The 19,461-nt window shown below is 41.3% G+C and overlaps 3 protein-coding genes across 5 annotated transcripts in view; 1 reads left to right on the top strand and 2 right to left on the bottom strand.

Annotated features, from left to right (window-relative positions):
• LOC129168718 (low-density lipoprotein receptor-related protein 8-like) overlaps positions 1–1,168 on the bottom strand; it is a 108,078-nt gene extending 106,910 nt beyond the window's left edge. For all 3 annotated transcript variants that reach the window (XM_054754330.1, XM_054754319.1, XM_054754310.1), the window contains exons 1-2: positions 1,000–1,168; positions 597–713 (exon numbers count right to left, since the gene is read on the bottom strand). In XM_054754330.1, the coding sequence (XP_054610305.1) occupies positions 597–713; positions 1,000–1,066 (184 nt within the window). In that variant the 5' untranslated portion in view covers positions 1,067–1,168. The remainder of the gene's footprint in view (positions 1–596; positions 714–999) is intronic.
• Positions 1,169–7,111: 5,943 nt separating this feature from the next.
• tmem125b (transmembrane protein 125b) lies at positions 7,112–12,296 on the top strand. Its single transcript, XM_054768519.1, has 2 exons — positions 7,112–7,143; positions 10,229–12,296. The coding sequence occupies exon 2, from the start codon at positions 10,670–10,672 to the stop codon at positions 11,378–11,380; it is 711 nt and encodes a 236-aa protein (XP_054624494.1). The 5' UTR covers positions 7,112–7,143; positions 10,229–10,669; the 3' UTR covers positions 11,381–12,296.
• On the bottom strand, positions 11,551–19,140 carry LOC129177414 (leucine-rich repeat-containing protein 19-like). Its single transcript, XM_054768522.1, has 4 exons — positions 19,033–19,140; positions 15,054–15,228; positions 14,525–14,924; positions 11,551–12,280 (listed from the first exon to the last, which is right to left on the bottom strand). The coding sequence occupies exons 2-3, from the start codon at positions 15,217–15,219 to the stop codon at positions 14,530–14,532; spliced, it is 561 nt and encodes a 186-aa protein (XP_054624497.1). The 5' UTR covers positions 15,220–15,228; positions 19,033–19,140; the 3' UTR covers positions 11,551–12,280; positions 14,525–14,529.
• Between the last annotated feature and the right edge of the window lie 321 nt (positions 19,141–19,461).

A 19,461-nucleotide genomic window follows, 5' to 3' on the forward strand; every position in this document is an offset into this window, starting at 1 on the left:
TGCATAGGGGCCAACTAGGTGGCTCTCATGTGAAGACACATAGTTCACCATAACATGAAAACACTGCAGGAACTCCAAATCAGAGTCTCAGCATGAAGACTCTATGCAGGAGGTCCTGAGATTACCAGCGACTGAAATCTTGTTCATTTTCACAATGTAAGTTATTACATTACCAGCGACTGAAATCTCATTTTCACAATGTAAGTTACATGGGGGGGAGGGGGGGGGGGACATGACGCCACCTTCCTATTGGTGGAAAAGAGCTTGTCATCAATCAATCGAAGCTCAGAGGTATTTCACTTAAGTTTGTTCCCCACTCAGCTTTTAGGTTTCGGTGTGATTTTAGGCCCTAATGTGTTAATATACCATGTCAAAGTGGAAACATAACTGTACAGTCACACGAGTGCGGTTGTACTGAAAAAAGGAAATAGGAAAAGTAAACGCAAAAATATGTAAAAACGCTCCATCCTACCCTAGAAGGGCAGGAATGCGTAATGCTGTGGCAGGTGAATGAAGGTGAAATGATATTTATCCAAAATGTGCTTGGGTGCAGTTAATTGCACCATATAACAGGTGACAGCATTCTCGTGACTTACGGCAGTTTTCTTCGTCGCTGTTGTCCGAGCAGTCGTCGTCATCATCACACCTCCACAGGGTAGGTATACACCTTTTGTTGTTACACTGAAACTGTCCATCCTCACACTCATCCGTCACTGGAAGGGGGGGTACAATAAGAGGGGAATCAGCATCCAGATGGATGACTAACAAACGAATATGTCTGCTGCCCCCAACTGTCATTTGCAAATGAATGCCTAATTAATATTCAGCATGCATTATTAAGGTCAACGCGCTGTTTTGTCATATATACACTTTCTTTACGCGACAGTAGGAAGTGAATGTATGGACAGGTTTATAGAAATAATGGCAGACACATGACGCTGACGTTCATTCAAACACACACATGCAGCCCTTTAAAACATCTTATCTCATTAAACTGACCTTCTGAGGTGAGCAGCCTTGGCACTGCCGTGTAAAAAAGTAACAATATCCTCACGTCCGTCCACATTTCCGGAAGAGGTGATGCGGCTCATTCACATCCACTACACAAAGCCCGTAAAAAAGAGCTCCGCTTGTAGAGAAGCTGTCTCCGCCGTGGTACACCCCCCCGACACCGCCACCACAAACGCCACCGCCACCATCCACACCGACCCCTCCCTCTACGACGCCCCCTCACGTCATCCCTTCAAAAGCCATTGGCTGTGTACGGCGTGACGACACGACGAGGGGCGGGGACTACAATTAGAATGCAAAGGAATACAATACAATAGATTACAATGTTATTACAATTATTTATTATATTAAGCAATATTATTTTATTGGGGGAAAAATAACAAAATAAAAATCATACATGACCATATAGGTGCACAATCCAATGAGTGCTGATAGTTGTATCAATTAATGTTGCTTAGTTTTTGATGACACTGTCAGTGAACTATTAACTTCAACATGTCTTTACTATTCTGGCTGTAGTTTGGATTGGTGTACTGCATCATAATGAAAAGTATTATGTTATAGCGATCCCCACACATTTGCGATTCAGCATTCAGTTTGGTCAAAAAAGTTTTTTTTTAAATATAAAACTTCTACTATTAAAACATATATATATATATATATATATATATATATATATATATATATATATATATATATATATATATATATATATTGCGTACATAATGTATATACATATTTAAAGACAATGCTTTGTTTTGCTATTAGCTTTGTGTATCAACATTTGAGCTTCCTCTCTTTACATTTTGCCATTTTGCTCTATTTTCCCATTTGTGCTTGTTTTTTTTGGTTTAATTTTATTTCTAAAATGTGCCGCGGGCCAAGAAAAAATAAGCTGCCGACCACAAATGGCCCCCAGAAAGCACTTTGGACACCCCTGACCTAGTTCATCCCAAAAGCGTCTGAATTGATGATCACTTAATTACAAGATATAGTTTGGGAGAAATGTGTAGTTGAAATTTTAATATATGTCATGAGAATGTACCAGTACTGTACTGTAAAAATGGCAAAAACACAACAGGAGTAGCAGGCCAACCCCAAGAGCGCCGCAACGACTCATTCAAGAGGTCATAAAAGACCCCACAACAACATCCAAAGAACTGCAGGCCTCACTTGCCTCAGTTAAGGTCAGTGTTCATGACTCCACCAGAAGAAAGACACTGGGCAAAAAATGGCCTGCATGGTAGAGTTCCAAGAGAAAAAACACTGCTGAACAAAAAGAACATTAAGGCTCGTCTCAATTTTGCCAGAAGGCATTTTGATGATCTTCAAGACCTTTTGGAAAATACTATGTGTTGATGTATAAATGTTGAACTTTTTGGAAGGTGTGTGTCCCATTACATCTGGCGTAAAAGTAATGCCGCATTTCAGAAAAAGAACATCATACCAGCAGTAAAATATGGTGGTGGTAGCGTGATGGTCTGGGCCTGTTTTGCTGCTTCAGGACCTGGAAGACTTGCTGTGATAAATGGAACCATGAATTCTGCTGTCTCTCAAAAAATCCTGAAAGAGAATGTCCGACCATCTGTTGGTGACCTCAAGCTGAAACCAACCACAAACGCTTGATTGCAGTTGTTGCTGCTAAGGGTGGCCCAACCAGTTATTAGGTGTAGGGGGCAATCACTTTTTCACTCAGGGCCATGTAGGTTTGGATTTTTTCTCCCTTAATAATAATTAAAAAAAAAAAACATTTAAAAACTGCATTTTGTGTTCAGTTGTGTTGTTGTTGACTAATACTTACATTTCTTCGTGCAAAAAAATAAGAAATCAGGAGGGGGCACTTTTTCACACCACCGTATTTCTATTCATTTCAAGTAGTTTTATGTATGCAAAACTATAATTGTAAAACTATAAAAATGTGTTTTGTGTTAACTTTTTTTTTTTTTAATGCAAAAAAATGATTTGGTTAAAGTTCATTTCCTTTCGAGTCGAGAACGGATTCATCACGCTAACGCAAGGTTCCACTGTAGTTGTCCCCACAAGGACAAATGTCCCTGTGTAGCCTTCCAATATTAGAAAGCCCTGCCAGTAAACACATAGGGGGCATTGGAGCCGCGCTCAGGGCATCCATGTCATGCCAGCTGTGCTAGCTTCATTCAATTTCCAAGCATATCCAACCAGTGTGAGCAGATAAGAGAAGTTCAGGGGGGTCGAGCAATTTTGTGTCCCCGTGGCGCTTTTGTGCTCAGCTTGCAGGAGAATTTGTAAAATCACGATAAAAGTTCCCAGAGCACAACTCGGGGATGTGATGGATTTACACAATGAGGGAAAAGTCTACTTCACCTGTTTGACTATGTGCCTCCTGTTTGATACCTCACCCTGTTCAACAAGTCTTTTATTAATACATCCCCTCAGCATTAATATGATATGCTTTTCATTTATATGCAAATGATGTGAAGGTGAAGTGGAGGGAATATGGTTTCTAACAGGACCCGTGTTCCTCTTTCATGAACTAAACTGCAACCGTATTCCTTATTCTGAGCACAGTTAGGTAATACTGTATGTGTCTGCAGACAAAAGTGCACGTCGTGCTATTCACAAGGTCTAGTGGCTTACAGTCACAGCCAACGAGGCTGTCTTTCTAATGTAGGTCACGGCCAACGCTGACGACATAATCACTTATTTTAATGGAGATAAACTCAGCGACAACTAATCCCTATCTCAAATTCAATATACTGTATAGGGACAAACGTGCACACAAACAACTGACTTTACAGCCAATAAAGTTAGGGCATTGAAGAGAGGATCACAGTAGTTGTGGGGCGGGGGTTGCCATGACAATAATCCAGTGGAAATGAGAAGAAAAGAATCACAGTGGTTGGTGAACAAGCGGTGAAACTGCAGTAATGTATCTACACTCAACAAAAATGTAAACTAAACTGCCTCCCGTTCTTCATGAGCTGAACTCAAAAATCGGAAAACTTTTTCTATGTACGCAAAAGGTCTACTCTCAAATATTGTTCACAAATCTGTGTTAGTGAGCAGTCGTAATTCATAATCCACCCACCTCAAAATGGGTGGCAAACTAAGATGCTGATTAGAAAGCGTGGTTATGAGGCTGGCCACAATAAAAGGCCACTCCAAAATGTGCAGTTTAACCGTATATTGGCAATCCTGGGGTCCATCGTTGTGCCATGTTGAAGTATGTTAATGCACGGCCCCATGTTGCAAAGATCTGTGCAAAATTCCTGGAGGAGGAAAACATCCTCGTTCTTGCATGGCCAGCATACTCACCTGACATGTCACCCATTGGGCATGTTTGGGATTAGCATATGGTGTACAATACCTGGTCACACCAGATACTGACTGGTTTTCAGAACCCCATACATGGTAACACTTTGTATTAAGGTGCTTGTAATAGGCCTTAATAAGTAGTAATTGTGCTCAGAGACATGGCCAAGGTAAGAAAGGCTGAAACCCGACCACCACTGAACAAGTCACACAAGTTGAAAGGCAATGACTTGGCCAGGAAATATCTGAAGACAGATTTTTCCAAAGTTTTATGGACTGATGAGATGAGAATGACTCCTGATGGACCAGAGGGATGGGCCTGAGGCTGCATCAGCAAAGGCCAGGGAGCGCCACTCCAACTCAGACGCCAGCAAGGTGGTGGTGGGGTACTGGTAAGGGCTGGAATTATTTGTTGGGCCTTCTCAGGTTGAAGATGGACTCTTTTTTTCTTTTTTCACACAGTGGTGCAGGAAAAAGTGTGCATCTTTCAAGAAGACCATGATTTATAAGCAGGACAATGCTCCATCTCATGCATCCAAGTACTACACTGCGTGGCTAGCTAGTAAAGGTCTTAAAAAAATAATGACGTGACCTCCTTGCTCACCTGACCTAAACCCTATTGAGTACTTGTGGGCCCTGAAACGTAAGATTTACAGTGAAGAAAAAAGGCACACCTCTGAATATCTTTGGTTGCTGCTGCACAAAAACTTGATGGTGAAATGATCAAGAAACTGACAGACGCCATGGATGGAAGGCTTTTCCGTGTTATTGGAAAGAAGGGTGGCTATGTTGGTCACTCATTTATTTTTGGAAATGTCAGAAATATTTATTTGTAAAGATTGTGTTGTTTGTTTATCATTCTGACTTAAAAAAAAAATTAAAATAAAGTAGTGGGGTGGGAATATTTGGTTTTTTTTGGAGTTGCCTCATAGTTCTGCACACGAATAGTTGCCTAATAATTGTGCACACAGATATTCCCAACAAAAGCCAAAACCTCACTTTCACCCCCTTAAATATTCAAGTTTAAGGTTTATTAGCATTTTGTATTGACCAAGAGCACTGTTACTGTTCAATAATAAAACTAATCATCAATAATGCAAATTGCCTAATAATGGCGTAATGTGCTGTGCTTTTCCAGTATTGCCTTCATTTCATTCACAGATGCGACAAATGTCAGCCACTACTTGAATTTTTTTATGGCAAAATATTTCAGCTGGTCTCTTTTGAAGACCAACCGCCGATTTAGGGTGAGTTTGTTTGCATACTTTCATGCCTTTGAGCTCAGCTGGAGTACATTTGATAACTATTTTGAGCTGTGTTGTTGTGGAATGACAGTGGAATAAAAATGAAATTAATAACTTTGGAGAACACTGGTTGGCTGAACAGTGTGCCATCAAACTTGGAGCTGCTTGGCGCCTATTATTGGTATTAAATGCTTTGCTGCTCCCTGCTGGTTGCTTATGGCAACTACATCTTCCAACATCTTGCATTTTGCACGTCTATCTGTATCCACAGCCAGCGATAATACAATAGTCGCTTTTTGTGCAGGGGCCATGGCAAACACAATTTTACATATACGGTATATTACAGTATAAATACATTTTCATCCATACAGACTAGTGGTGTCCAAACTTTTTCCGGCAAGGGCCACATACTGAAAATTAAACGAAGCAAGGGTCACTATGATGTTTTTGTAAACCAGCACCTGCAGCTACGCTAACAAGTTATACATGTATATATTTCTAGAAAAAAAACAATTTCAGTTTTTTCATACACACTTGGTGAAAGAGCGCATTATTAGTGCAAACTTCGGTCTTTGCTCTCTTTTTTATATTTTTCGATTTTCCAAATATTTTCACTTTCATCTTTCATAGTAATAGAACTTTTCCTTCGCGTATTGTTATGACTTTATTCCCATAATATTTTCAGTGAATTCCCATAATATTATAAGTTTTTCCTCAATCTAAGTTTCCAAAAGTTACAACTCTATTTTGTTTGTTTGTTATAATATTACAAATTTTAGAAAAAATATTTTTTTTCTGTAACATTTCAACTCTATACATAAAGTCATTTTCTTCATAATATTAAAATGTTATTCTCATAAAATTGCGCCTTTTATTCCTCGTGTGAATGCAACTTTTTTCTCTTAATATTTTTACTTTACTCTAAAAAAAATTAAAGCTGTTTTTTTTTTCATTCTGCTGTTGCTTTTTTTTTCAACAATTTTAACTTTCTTCTTGTACATTTTTTTCCATGTAATTTTGACTTTATTTCCAGATGTTTACGTTATTCCCATAATATTATAACTTTTTCCAGACCCAAAATGTCCAGAAATGACATTATTGTTGTTTGTTATTGTTTGTTTGTTATTATGACTTTTTTAATGATGTCATTTTGCTTTAATATATCAACTTTATGCTACTAAAATTATGTAATTTTCCCCCATAGTATTACAACATTATTCTAGTAGAAATTAAGACTTTTTCTCATTAGAGTACAACTTTTTTCTCTTAATATTTTGACTTTATTCTCATAAAATGACTGCTGATTTTTTTTATTTTTTCTTAGGTTTTTTTGTTAAATTATATTATATATATATAAAATGTGCCGGACACCCCTGACATAGACATTATGAAATGGGGCACACTGGATTGGGCAATCACAGGACACACACATAGACAAACAACCATTCACGCTAGCATTCACAAGTGTGGTCTATTTAGCATCTTAAATGATTGTAACATGCATGTTTTCGACAGAGCACCAGAGCAGAGAAGTAAACCCACACGAGCAAACTCCAGAGGCCGAGGTTTGAACCAAAACTATCTGTCTGTGAGGAAGGTGTGTTAACCGCGTGCATTTCCACTGTGCTGACAGAAACACACGGTCGTTAACTATAATTGTTGCTTTCATGTTGTTGAAGCCAAAGTACAGTCCGAACATTTCCTGTTGTTTTTATTGTGCTGCAGAGACGCTCACGTACAACTTCTGTTTTGAGTCACGAATGCCTGGCTTTTCACCTCTTTGCTATCAACATGACGATTTCTTCCACTGATGTGTAATATTCTGCCCATTTTCTTATTTCTCTCAACCTATCCTAATTATTTCTGTTATCATAAAGGTCTGTGTAATTTTCTGAGCTTTTATAAATATGGCACATTTGTCAGCTTCTATCACCCTTGTATGGGCTACGATGTACACTCAGTCTGCTATAGAGGAAGACAAAACAAATCATTTGTTATTAAAGAACGTCAGCCCGGAAGATGGTTTTGCCATTGTGACCAAACTGCGGCCCGCGGGCCACATCAGGCCCGCCAAGCGTCTTAAACCGGCCCACTGGGCATTTCCAAATTCTTTTTTTGAAACGTTTAACATTGAAACTGTAGCCGGCGACATGACTTGCAGTGCTATTGTGGTGCGCTTGAGTCGCCAAAGTAGTCAGATACAAAAAAGCGATCCGAACAACACAACACGTCAACACACACCACTCACACCACCTACCTACCGCACCATGTGGCCCTACAAATAAATATTGACGCACATTACCCATGCCAAAAAAACACTCATATTTTCCCGCCGCAAGGCATGCTGAGGATCTTGTGGTTCTCTTTCTCCCAACATTTTGCCGTGTTTGTCGCATTTTTGCTGGACTCCAAAATATGTTGAGGAGGTCTCCAGAGAAGTAAACAAGGAGGAGTTAACATACTCTTGATAGCCAAAGTTTTATTGTTCATAGTTCATATTGTTGTTGCAGCTGGACTACCCAGCATGCCTTGCGGGCATTTGGAAATAACAGTTTTAAGTTACATGTTATGTTTAGCGCTTAGTTGTTGTTTATCACCCACTTAGTAGTCGTAGTTGCTGTGGATGTGTTGTGTTTTCGTTTCGTTGCACCGTGAGCAAGTATGTCGTTCTGTTTGATGACCACCTATATACAGTATGGACGTTTGCCCACCCCAGGACTTGAAGATCTTGCAAAAATAAGCCTGACGTATTGTGCTACATCTGCGATGAACACACTATTGTTCCTAACAGGAATCTAGTCGCAAGTTGCCATGCTTACTTTGGTATTAAACTTGGCGACCACACATGGTATGCAAGTCATGCACGAGTATCAGCGTCGTTTGACCAAAGGCAAGAAGAGTTGTCTGAAGCTCGGAATTCCCATGGTTTGGAGGAAGCCGGTAAACCGTGTCACCGACTGCTACTTCTGTGCTACTGATGTGACTGGGATCAACCGAAAGAACTGAAGCAGCCTCAAGCATCCTGATCTTGAGTCAGCACGTCGCCCTGTAGCTCACTGTCATGAAATTCCGCTACCTGTCTTTGGAGAACTTCCTGACATCAGTGTCAAAGATTCCTCAAGTGTTCCAGAAGATGACGAAGAAAAAGAAGTGGTTCTTAACGATGATGCTCCACATCCTGTTTCCCAAAAGAAGCTGAATGATTCACAATCTCAACTTGTCAAAGTCCTTTGCCGAGGTATTGGCATCCAGATTGAAGGAAAATAACCTGCATTACCTTTTCCCGCAACAGACATCAAGAGTTCCTCTGTTTTTTCTTTGAAGAGAAGGACGTGGTGTACTGGACAGATATTGCTCAGCTTGGAGCGCCACAGCATGAACCCAGAGGTTGGAGACTGTTCATTGTCAGTAGCAAGCGTTCGCTGAAATGTGTTCTGCTTCAGGAGAAGTATGAAGCAGTGAAGTATGTGCTGGAGGAAATTTGTTATGATCAGCATGAGTGGCTTATTTGTGTCGACCTGAAGATGGTGAATTCTGGCTTCAAGTACCCGTGCTTTCTGTGCCTGTGGGATAGAAGGGACGCATTTAATTGAGACGTTCTGTTAGAAAACAATCTTTTTTTTTTCTCCTGAAACCCTTTTTGGATGAGAAATATTACCGAAAACCAACTGATGAAGTCACAAAAATGTCCCGTAATCAATTTAGCCAGAAGATCGCATAAAAGATAGTATAAAAACCTGACCTGATTGAGAAAAATGGATGTCATTTGTGGATTCAGCAGTGCAAAATGGTCCTAAATCGGTTGAAAAAAACACGGACAACTTCCAAAAATATTTGTTTGTAACCCAGTGTAAATTATGTACATATTCTGTGTCTTGTTTTTGTTGAAAGAGCGGCTGGATCTCGTGCACGGTCTCGTCTTGTGAGCTGGGTGTCACCTAATGTTTAATTTCTCGGAAAATGGATGGAGGTAGCTTGGTTGTGCATGTGTTAAAATATTCCCCAGACCTGATTGCTAACAAAACCCGTCTGATTGTGCATACTGTATACTATACATGCCCTCTTTTATATTTTAAAATCCCTGCATGCGCACCTCCCTATTGATACTATTTTAATGAGACCATGGAGAGAAAAAAAACACAATTTCGATGCTCTATGAATGTTGAATCTTGATACCACATTCCATGTTGAATAATAGCACAGCTGACATTATTTATTTACTTTGCAAATGAAAAATAGGAGTGTACAGATTATGGTTGGAGGTACACTATATGGACAGATGTATGTCTTTATGAAATATTATTCAGTCACAGTTTCACCCACAGAACAAAGGTTGAGTGGCACCGGGTCACATTATAGCACTGGAGAATAAGCAATAAAGGATAATAGCCTGCAATCATTCCTCTGATGACATTCACGATCCATGGGGTCCAGCTGTGTGAGTTTGCGAGAGTGACGCTATCCTCCGGATGACAATATCAGCATTATTCTGACCCGCTGACATCATTCAGCCCTCACACTCACACACCACCAGCCCCCCTGAGCAGCGCGGCCACTGTGTTCATCAGTCAGTGTTCTGCTCTGTGTGCCATTATTGTGCAGCCAGTCTTCATCCAAACTGCGATCTAAAGCTGCAATTGTGACTTTGTGTCTTTTTCATGCTGTTCGTGTGTGATGACAAGGGAGGAAGGGTGGGGCGTTTATGCCGAAGCTGATGAGGGAACGGGTCGTCAGCCTCTGACGCCACGATGGTCTCTGCGATGATGCAGGCTCTCGCCACAATGTCACTGTGACCGTTACTCTCTTCTTGCTCTGAGCCTGAAGTCAAATTCATCAATCATCTATTTGGAGTTTTGTTTGCCTACCAGATGGAACATTTTATTAAAATTGTTGGAGCAACTAAAAGGATTTGTTATTGTTGATTCATCTAGATAATTTACTCTGAGGTCCAAGCCAGTGTTGCAGGATGGGATGCAGATGGATGGACGGCACGGATGCATCTCTGTGAGTGTCTCACTAAATGCTGACCTTCTTACAAATGCGTTGGATTTTGTTTTTAATTCCTTCAGCGACCACAAAAGTGCTGTTGTACAAGTTGTTCTGGATGGTCTGGCATCAGCACAATGCCTGAATTGCAGCTTTTCTACCCGCCTCGTCACGACTTTCAGCCTCCAAGCCTTTACCTGGACCTGCTCCAGAGGCGTGCCATGGAGGACCAGGTCAACCTGTGGTGGTTCGGAGAGCCACGCCACTCCCTCATGTGTTACTGTGCTTCGGTCGCCCTCATATTAGGTCTGGGCCTGGGTGGTGTCTGTCTCCTTTCCACCATCACCACCAGCATGTCCAGCGAGTGGCGCCTGGGGGTGGGCACCACACTATGCCTCCTCTCACTGGCTGTCCTGCTTAAGCAGCTTCTTAGCTCTGCCATCCAGGACATGAACTGCGTGCACAGTCGGCGCCGAATCGACCAGCTGAAGAGTGGCGGACAGGCCGACCCGGCCCTGATTCTGGTTGTGGGCGTGGCGGTGATGCTGTGTGGGACTGTTCTTCTCTGTGTGACCACAATCAACAAGGCCAGCGGCGAAGGTGATGACAGTGTGGAAATGTTGGTGTCGGGTCTGGTGCTGATGGCCGCTGGACTCGGTATGGCTCTGGCTGTGGCGGCGTACGGTGTGCTGGTCTACTTCAAGAGAAGAAGGGAGCAGACCAGGAGGATGAGAGCAATTCGTGCGAGGAGGCTGGGACGTGGGTCTGTGCGTGTGTTCTGTGTTTCGGGAGGACAGCTGAACCAGGCAAGGAGAGAGACCGCCTCCAGCAGAACCAGCCTGATCTAACAGGGTTGAAGCGTCTGTATACAATAAAGTGGACAAGTGGAGGTGGCACACTGCTCCAAAAGGTGATTTGTTCAGACTTGGAGTTCATTTTCCCCTCGGGAAACAACGGAAATACAATTAATTGTTCCAGGAGTCATATTTTTACAATTTTCTTTTAATATTAGGTCAGTTTCTGAGTTATTCACAGCTGAACCATCTATATTCTGAGGGTCCACTGTAACACGTAATCATTTAACATTCAAATACTACTTTAGTATTTTGTTAGTCAATACAATACAAGTACTGAAGTTCTCAGTTGTGTGCAAAGCTCTAGAATGATCTGACAATGTTTTCATGTTTTGCATGTACATTCATTAATACGCAACATCAGTATGCAAACTAATGTCTGTATTTTTATTGAGAAAGTTCCTAGCTAATATATAAAACTGTCACACTCAGTGTGAGTACAGGCCTGCGTCTGTCGAGTTTGATTTATACTTCAAATGTATGCGTCTTGTGTTCAAATTCCACTTCTGTGCGTATATTAAATGTCCCCGCCTGGCCCCTTAAGGTGCCATACATTGCATGCAAATACCAATACATCAATGTAAAAGAAAATATCGAGTGAGAAAAGACATGATCCAGCAAAGTAATTTCACATAACTGGGTTCCCTGCATCCACACAATAATCAAGTTCACAAAAGATTCTCAGCATGATCACAGTAGAATGAATCATTGGCTAAATGAGGATAAATGAGAAACATGAGATGAGTCCCGACAATGTGGTTAGTGTCTGGATTTTGTGAACCACGCTCCTCTTCAACACCGACATGAATGGACAAGTTCCCCGGGAGACTTGCAGAAGAAGAAGTTATAATAGCGGCTCAGTCCGTTGGGGCTTGGGATTTGTGGTCTGCTCCTCTGTGTGGGGTGCAGCAAGACATACAGAGTGCAAATTGAATTTCCTCTCACGTTTCCAAATGATTTTCTTCCATTTCTGCTTCCTGTATGTGTACGGTGAAACCCTGCACATTTGCAACTCAGCATTTATTTTGGTAAAAATGAAAATGGGCTGTTTTTTGCCACAAAAAACACATCTCATTCGCCCTAAGTCATCCCTAATTTATCAAATAAATGTGATAATGCAGGTAAGAAAGCCCACAATTTCTACACGTTTATGTCTTTGTGCTTTACTGATCATGTTTTTTGTCAAGCGTTGAGATGTCGACAGCCATCGTACATCATCACGTATTACAGGTGAGTACTTATACATTTTATATAGGGATGCTCCGATCAGGGTTTTATGCTGCCGATTCTGATACCAATCATCCATGAGTGAAATCGGCCGATACCAATACCAATCACACAGATTACATGTACATTTTGACATTTATTTATGATGAGCGCTATTGTCCAGGGGTGCCGTATAAGGGGAAAAGTTAGGGCAATTCCAAGGTCCCCTGACTGCCAGGGGGCCCAAAAAATAGATAATTATTAAAAAATAAAAAGGGGGGGGGGGCCAATGTGATTTTTTTTCTTGAATTAAGTAGTAATTCTCACGTCAAGTCTCTGCTTTTCTTTTGACGACCCAAAATGGAGCCAAAGGAAGCTTCAGCTGCCAGCATTTTGATCAAGACGGTGAGAGACACGACTGAACTGAAGTTTTAAGTCATGGCAAAAAAAAAAGAAGGTGGTGACCGCGTTGATCTCGCCGTCAACGCTTACGTCTTTGTGTTAACATTTTTGAGACTTGTGACGTAACTGTGTCACAAGTAGAAGGGTGATGCTAATAGGCTAACAGGCTGCTAGCAAGGATGTTTTGTGATGAAAATAGATTAAGAGCACAGTTGCACTCGATGTATTAAGATGCGCACAATATTGTACACTAAATGTACGCAAAACTAGCTAAAATTGTGTCTGAAATTTTCAACGTTAATCAGAAAGCTCGCCAACACAGAGATTCCACTGTAATTACAAGTCACTTTTACAGCAAATGTTGATTCAAAAGTGGAGGAGAACGTTATCGGCAATCTAGCAGGAGGTTTCGGAGGGGTGGAGTGAGCCAACCTGTCAAAAATAAACATTGATGGGCCTGTCAATTACTTGTGTTATTTTCGCCATTCGATGGTGGTCCCCCACTAGCTTTTGTCCGTGTGTTCATCGGTGAAATTACTGCATAGTCCAGCCTCATGTGTTACTGTTGATATTATTATGCTTCTGTTTCTAATATTTCATCATTTTCCCCAGTTTTAACCTTTGTCTGACCTGTGTACTACAGTATATATAAGTGCATCTCATGAGAACTAGAATATTTTGTTTAAAGTTAATTCAATTCAAAAAGTGAAACTCTTGTATATGCTATAGATAGAAACAGAGGGAAATATTTCAAAACTGTATTTTTTATATAGTTTCTTAATGTTTTTTTCGATGATTACAAGTGACAGCTGCTAAAAACCCACAATTCAGTATCTCAACTAAAAGTTCAATACAGTCGTCCCTCGTTTATAGCAGTTAATTGGTTCCAGACCCGACCGCCATCAATGAATTTCCGTGACAATAAAATATTTTCGTAGTTTGAGCATAGAGAATCTGCTTATGACTTTTTAAATATGGGTTTTACCACTATTAGAGCCATGTAGACATGAAATAACACTCCTATAGTCACCTTTGCACTCCTGGTATTTATTGTTTAAAACACATTGCGCAACTCGTACGCTGCAGAAACTTGAGACAGACACGCTAGTAAAGTAGCGAGTTAACCAGTTAGCCTCGAATTTATGTCTTCCAAACTTAAGAACTTCTTTTCACTCGATCATGTCGGACATGCCATGGCTGACTTCATGACTTCATGCAGTGTTAAGGTAATGTAATGTAAGGGAATGTCCCATCAACGTTTTGTATCACTTGTCTTTCAATATGCTTCAACTAATAATAGACTATAGCCTACCACGAAACAGCAATCATTTATTAATTAATTTCTGAAAAAAGCTGATATAGCGAGGGAGCGATAATGGAACCGCGATATTGCGGGGGACGACTGTATTTCAAACCGCTGGTTCGTGCACAATATTCTCACTGTATCTTTACATCCATCTACAGACAGAAAAGTACAAAAAAAGTGACTTTAGTCAAAACATCTTTGGATGAAATAGACCAGCTGCTTACCCATCTCACCCTATTGTGAACTGCAGATCATCATCACTGTCCTCTATCCCATACTCCTCCTCCTCCTCATCTTCTCTCGCGGCGCGGTCTTTCTCACTGGTCTGGATGTAATTATCTTCAATGAAGCCGTCATCATCTTCCTCTAGTGTGCCGATGGTCCCTCGCAGGGCTCCCATTCTCCCTGACACACTGCTTGGAAAGGTCACCTCTTCTTGACCGTACTGGCTGACTCCGTCAGCCTCCTCCAGCAGGGAGTGTCGGTAGCTCGCCAGGAAGCGATGGAAGACACGGAACTTGACGGCCGTCACAATAACCAGCGATATAGCGAGAGCTGTGCCCAGTCCGGCGGCCAAATAGGACCATTCTATCGACTTCGGCGTGTTGTCTACATTGGTAAGACCTGTGATGACAGTGAAGAACATAAAACAGTAAATGCAGAGAGGCAGTAAACACGATTCTTGTAAACCTGACGTTATACAGCTCAAAGTTCGACACGTCTTGTCAAATATTTGCAACTTTCCGGACTTACTTCGGGTGTCGGTGCCGTTAATGTTGGCGAGATCTTCCTCGATCAGGAGGCGTCTCTGCGAGCCTTTTTGTCCCTCAGTGTCATATACAGGCGCACAGTTTGCTTTTCTGATGGAGGTTGGACAAAACGAGAGAAACACAATGATGCTGCAGCTCCACTGGAACATTTCTTCAGCCTGTGAGAACACAGAAAAAAACATCAAATGAAAAAAAACATACTTCATTCATCCATCACTGAAGAAATTGAAAGTGTCTCTCTTCATTTATGCCTACGATTCCATTGGAAAAATATCATTACAGTGCAACATACAAGCAAGGGTCGTAAGGGCCTTCAAAAATGGTATTTTCACAAGACCTGCTTCAAGACAAAATGACCAAAATACATTCCCAATCAGTTGAAACACTGCAAGAATTTACATTTTGCACTGTTGGATTTTAAAGAGTTCTCAACTGGATTTAGATCAGTGGAAAACGCAGGATGGTCGAAAAGAGTGCCGTTATTCCAGTGTGAACTGCAGCGTTGTCCTGTTGAAAAAGCCACTCATTACCACACAGACGGGTGCCTTCAGTCATGAGGGATTCCCCCTGCAAGATCTCCACATAGCCACTCCGCCGTTTGACACCCCTGCACAACCTGAAGCTCCATTGTTCCATTGAAGGAGAACGCACCCCAGATCATGATGTGGAAAACATCTCGGGTGGGATCGTCTTGTCATGCCAGTAATGTTGGAAGCCATCAGGACTGTCAAGGTTACATCTCATGCATCTCATGCGAAACGGGCAATTCCATGGCATTGAAGGAGGTCAGCACTTTGAAGACATTTTTTGTTCTTAAAACTGCCCGATACCGGCATAAAAATGTAATATTGGTTTATATCGGTGTCAGGTATTCCCCTATAATGAAAACTGCTGTATATACAGTATAGGCCTATGGGCTCCCGCACTTGCCGTCATCAAAGCATAAACGTGGAAATTCTTTGTCTCATTCCTCGCAGTCGAAGCTGGGCTTGATATGTTAAAACCACGTGCGTGGGTGTGCTGCAAACAGCACCGACGTTAGCTAACTCGTTGGCTTGTAGTGGCGCCGGCACGGTCTCATTGTCTTTGTTGTCAGTCAACATTTTTACCCACGTCGAGGGTCACCAAAAGTGGAGATGGGATTCACGATGAGACAGCAGTCGAGGTAGGTGGCACCAATCAATTAACTCTCCACTCAACTCAACGACAAGCAACAGCTCTTTAGCAGTAGCTAAGTGACTACAGCAACCTCATGACCCGTAAACGGAAGTACGGTCGGCCGGTCGGTAGATAGCTAGGTAGATAGACAGACACACAGATAGACAGATAGCTAGATAGATACTTGACTAATCTCCAAGAGAAACATTTAAAACAATATTGTGGGTCACCACAATGTGTTAATTTTATGACAGAAGATATGTGATGTTACACATATCTGTATCGGTTGGTATCGGAATCGGAAATTGAGAGTTCGACAAAATCGGCATATCGGTTATCGGCAAAAAAGCCAATATCGGACATCCCTACTTAAAACTCTTCTCTCAAAGATGCTGTCTGATGGTTATTGGATTGCTCTCGGCACCAGTAAAAACCTTCTTTTGGGCAGAGGATCGTCCCCTGTCTTGACGGATCCTCCGGCTTAGGGCAGGTGACATTTACTGGGGTCTACCACTTGGCTTTTTTGTTCGATAACCCTCAGGATCTTTGAATTAGATGCTGCGTCCAACCTCAGCAGCAACGGTGCGCTGCAAGAGGCCTTGCTTATTCAGCTCAACAATCCGACCACGTTCAAAGAAAGCCTTTGCCTTTATCATCAAGCGATCACGACAGAATACCTGACAAAAGAATGACATTGAATCCACACTTTTGCCAAGATTTTTCCTCTCAAAGGCTGTGATCATAAACCTTTGATCAGCTGATGAACAGTCTATTTAATTTAATGCTTAATGCTTGTTTGCAATAAATTGTGTTCTCAAAAGATTTTTTGTCTCACACCCATGTCTCCTTTTTGCATTTTGAAGCTCTGCTTAGAACCTTCTTACGCTCCAACAGTGCAAAATGTAAATTCTCGCTATTTTTCAACTGGTCTTAAAACTTTGATCAGGAATGTAAATGTGTGAGTGACAGGAAGAAAAGCTATCACACTCGTTTGTATCAATCTCTCCAAATATAAGACGACCCATATTTTTGAGACTCTCTAAGGCAGGGGTCGCCAACCCGTTGCTCAAAAGGCACAAACTCCACCTCCAAAAAAGTTTTTGACGCCGCCGCTCGTTAAGGGCTGACTGACTGCTGTAGCGCATCGACCAGCCCCTCAGTCTGCATCGCTAGTGCACTACACTGCGCCAACAAGCCAAATAGTTGTGGTTTGCTCATGAAGCCGACGCCACAAGCCCAACCCGGACCAAGAGTCACAAAAGTCGGGGTGCAGGGCTGTCCAAAGTGCAGCTCAGGGGCCATCTGTGGCCAGCTCATTTGTCACTGCATCACTTCAGAAACAAAATAATATTTAAAAAACAGCAAAAATGATAAAAATACAGGAAAAGGCACAATGAGAAAAAGCTGAAATGTTGAAACAACCAATAATAACACAAAACATATATTGTATGTATATACAGTATATATAGATAGTGCAGATAGTGTATATACACACATATACAGTATATACATATATATATATATACAGTATATACTGTATATATATATATCTTGATCTGCTGTATTGCTCCACAATGTATCCTCCATATCAGGATTTTCTCTACGAAAATCATTTCAAAATGTTTATATTGGGCACCCCATAAACCTGAACAGATAAATATGACCATAAATAGGAATATAAATTAAGGCTGTCAAAAATAGGCCGTTAACAAAGGGCGTAACTCATTTATTTCATTAATTATGTTCAAATGTTGAGCATGATTAACGCATGCGCATCATGTCAAGCCATACCTCCGTCATGACGGCAGACGGGAGTGTAGTGTAGTGTCCCCACACGTCACACAAAGTCTAACCCTCTTTTATAACATTATTCTGACCTGAACACATCAACGGTAGTGCAATTCCAACACCATATATGTATCTCCCACTCACAAAACACGTCTCTAGTCTACCTCGGAACGACACATCCTCATTGTCACGAGACGGCTGCGATATGCATTCATGGACACTCCGAAAAATCACAATTATGTCTTAATTATGAGCGTATGTGTGGTCTAAATAAACACAAACACACCGAAAAACAATAAGTGGATATTCTTAACAATCCCTAACGTAACTCTCACTGCGGAAGCACAATTCTATCCATTTAATTATGCTCTGAAACTTAAATTACTTGATTTCTTTGAGCGCAATTCTTCATGACTCATAATAGCACGGTTAAAGTGTGTTTCAAAGGTTGTGCTACCATTAAAGAGACTAGTCTTAGGCACATTGTGTGCCATCTTTTAGCTTGAGTTAAATGTTCAGATCATCCGGAGCTCTGAATACATACAAATGCATATGTAATTGTGTCCTGTCATTTATAAAATACAGTAAAAATGGGCATATTTCACATATAGCTGCAAATGGTGATTACTCATGATTACTAAGGTGATCACTGTGATTACCGTAATGGCCCGTATATCGCTCGAAAGCACAGAGTCTCTCGCTACAGAAACCATTGCGATAACTTCTCAAAAAATTGCATTGTGTTGCATTTTCGGGCTACAGATTCAGTGTTAAAGGTTTAAAAAAACACATGGCCTGCGGACAATAGTTTGTATTGCAGCATTTTCCTCTTAGAATTGATAGAGAAGCTGTTTAATCCATTTTAGTCTTTTTTTAAAATATAACAAAGGTAAAAGTGTAGCTGTGGGTACACGGAAAGAGCTGACTGACCTATATTAACAAAGGCATACGTACATGTACACACACACACACACACACACACACACACGCGCGCTATGCACTTAAGAATGACCTACCTGAAGGATATTTTTTTCTATGCAGTATATATACAGTATATATATAAGCTTCCTGCTCTTAGCTTTTGAGAATGCTGTTCTCCTTCTTCCTCTGCTGCTCCTTTGAGAAGAAAGAATGTTGATGGGCAAAGGTTGCAGGATATGCCATCATGCACCCTTCCTGCGCCGTGCCCTTAAGTCACAGGTGTTAATGAATAACTTTATTTGGTTTTGCTATTTGTTAACACCCTTTTTCTTCTTCGCAGTTCCGAGCAAAACAAAAGGAAGATCCAGCGGTGGGTTTTTGTCAACCCGCCATGTTTGAAAGTGTTTTTGTGCATCTGTACACTGAGACCAGATAGTGACAGTCTAATTTCACGAGTGTGCCTTGGAGGGTCAGCTCCGAATGGATTCACTGGGTTTGTCGCTGTTGTGACCTTTTTTTGCTCC

Source organism: Dunckerocampus dactyliophorus, chromosome 2 (genome assembly GCF_027744805.1).
Source record: "Dunckerocampus dactyliophorus isolate RoL2022-P2 chromosome 2, RoL_Ddac_1.1, whole genome shotgun sequence".
NCBI lineage: Eukaryota > Metazoa > Chordata > Actinopteri > Syngnathiformes > Syngnathidae > Dunckerocampus > Dunckerocampus dactyliophorus.

Bases quoted from the DNA above. Each gene is read 5' to 3' on its own strand.
- tmem125b (XM_054768519.1), top strand. From the start codon at position 10,670: ATGCCTGAATTGCAGCTTTTCTACCCGCCTCGTCACGACTTTCAGCCT.
- LOC129177414 (XM_054768522.1), bottom strand. From the start codon at position 15,219: ATGTTCCAGTGGAGCTGCAGCATCATTGTGTTTCTCTCGTTTTGTCCA. The intron at 14,925-15,053 runs GTAAGTCCGGAA...CTGTCATCACAG, and splicing joins TAACGGCACCGACACCCGAA to GTCTTACCAATGTAGACAAC.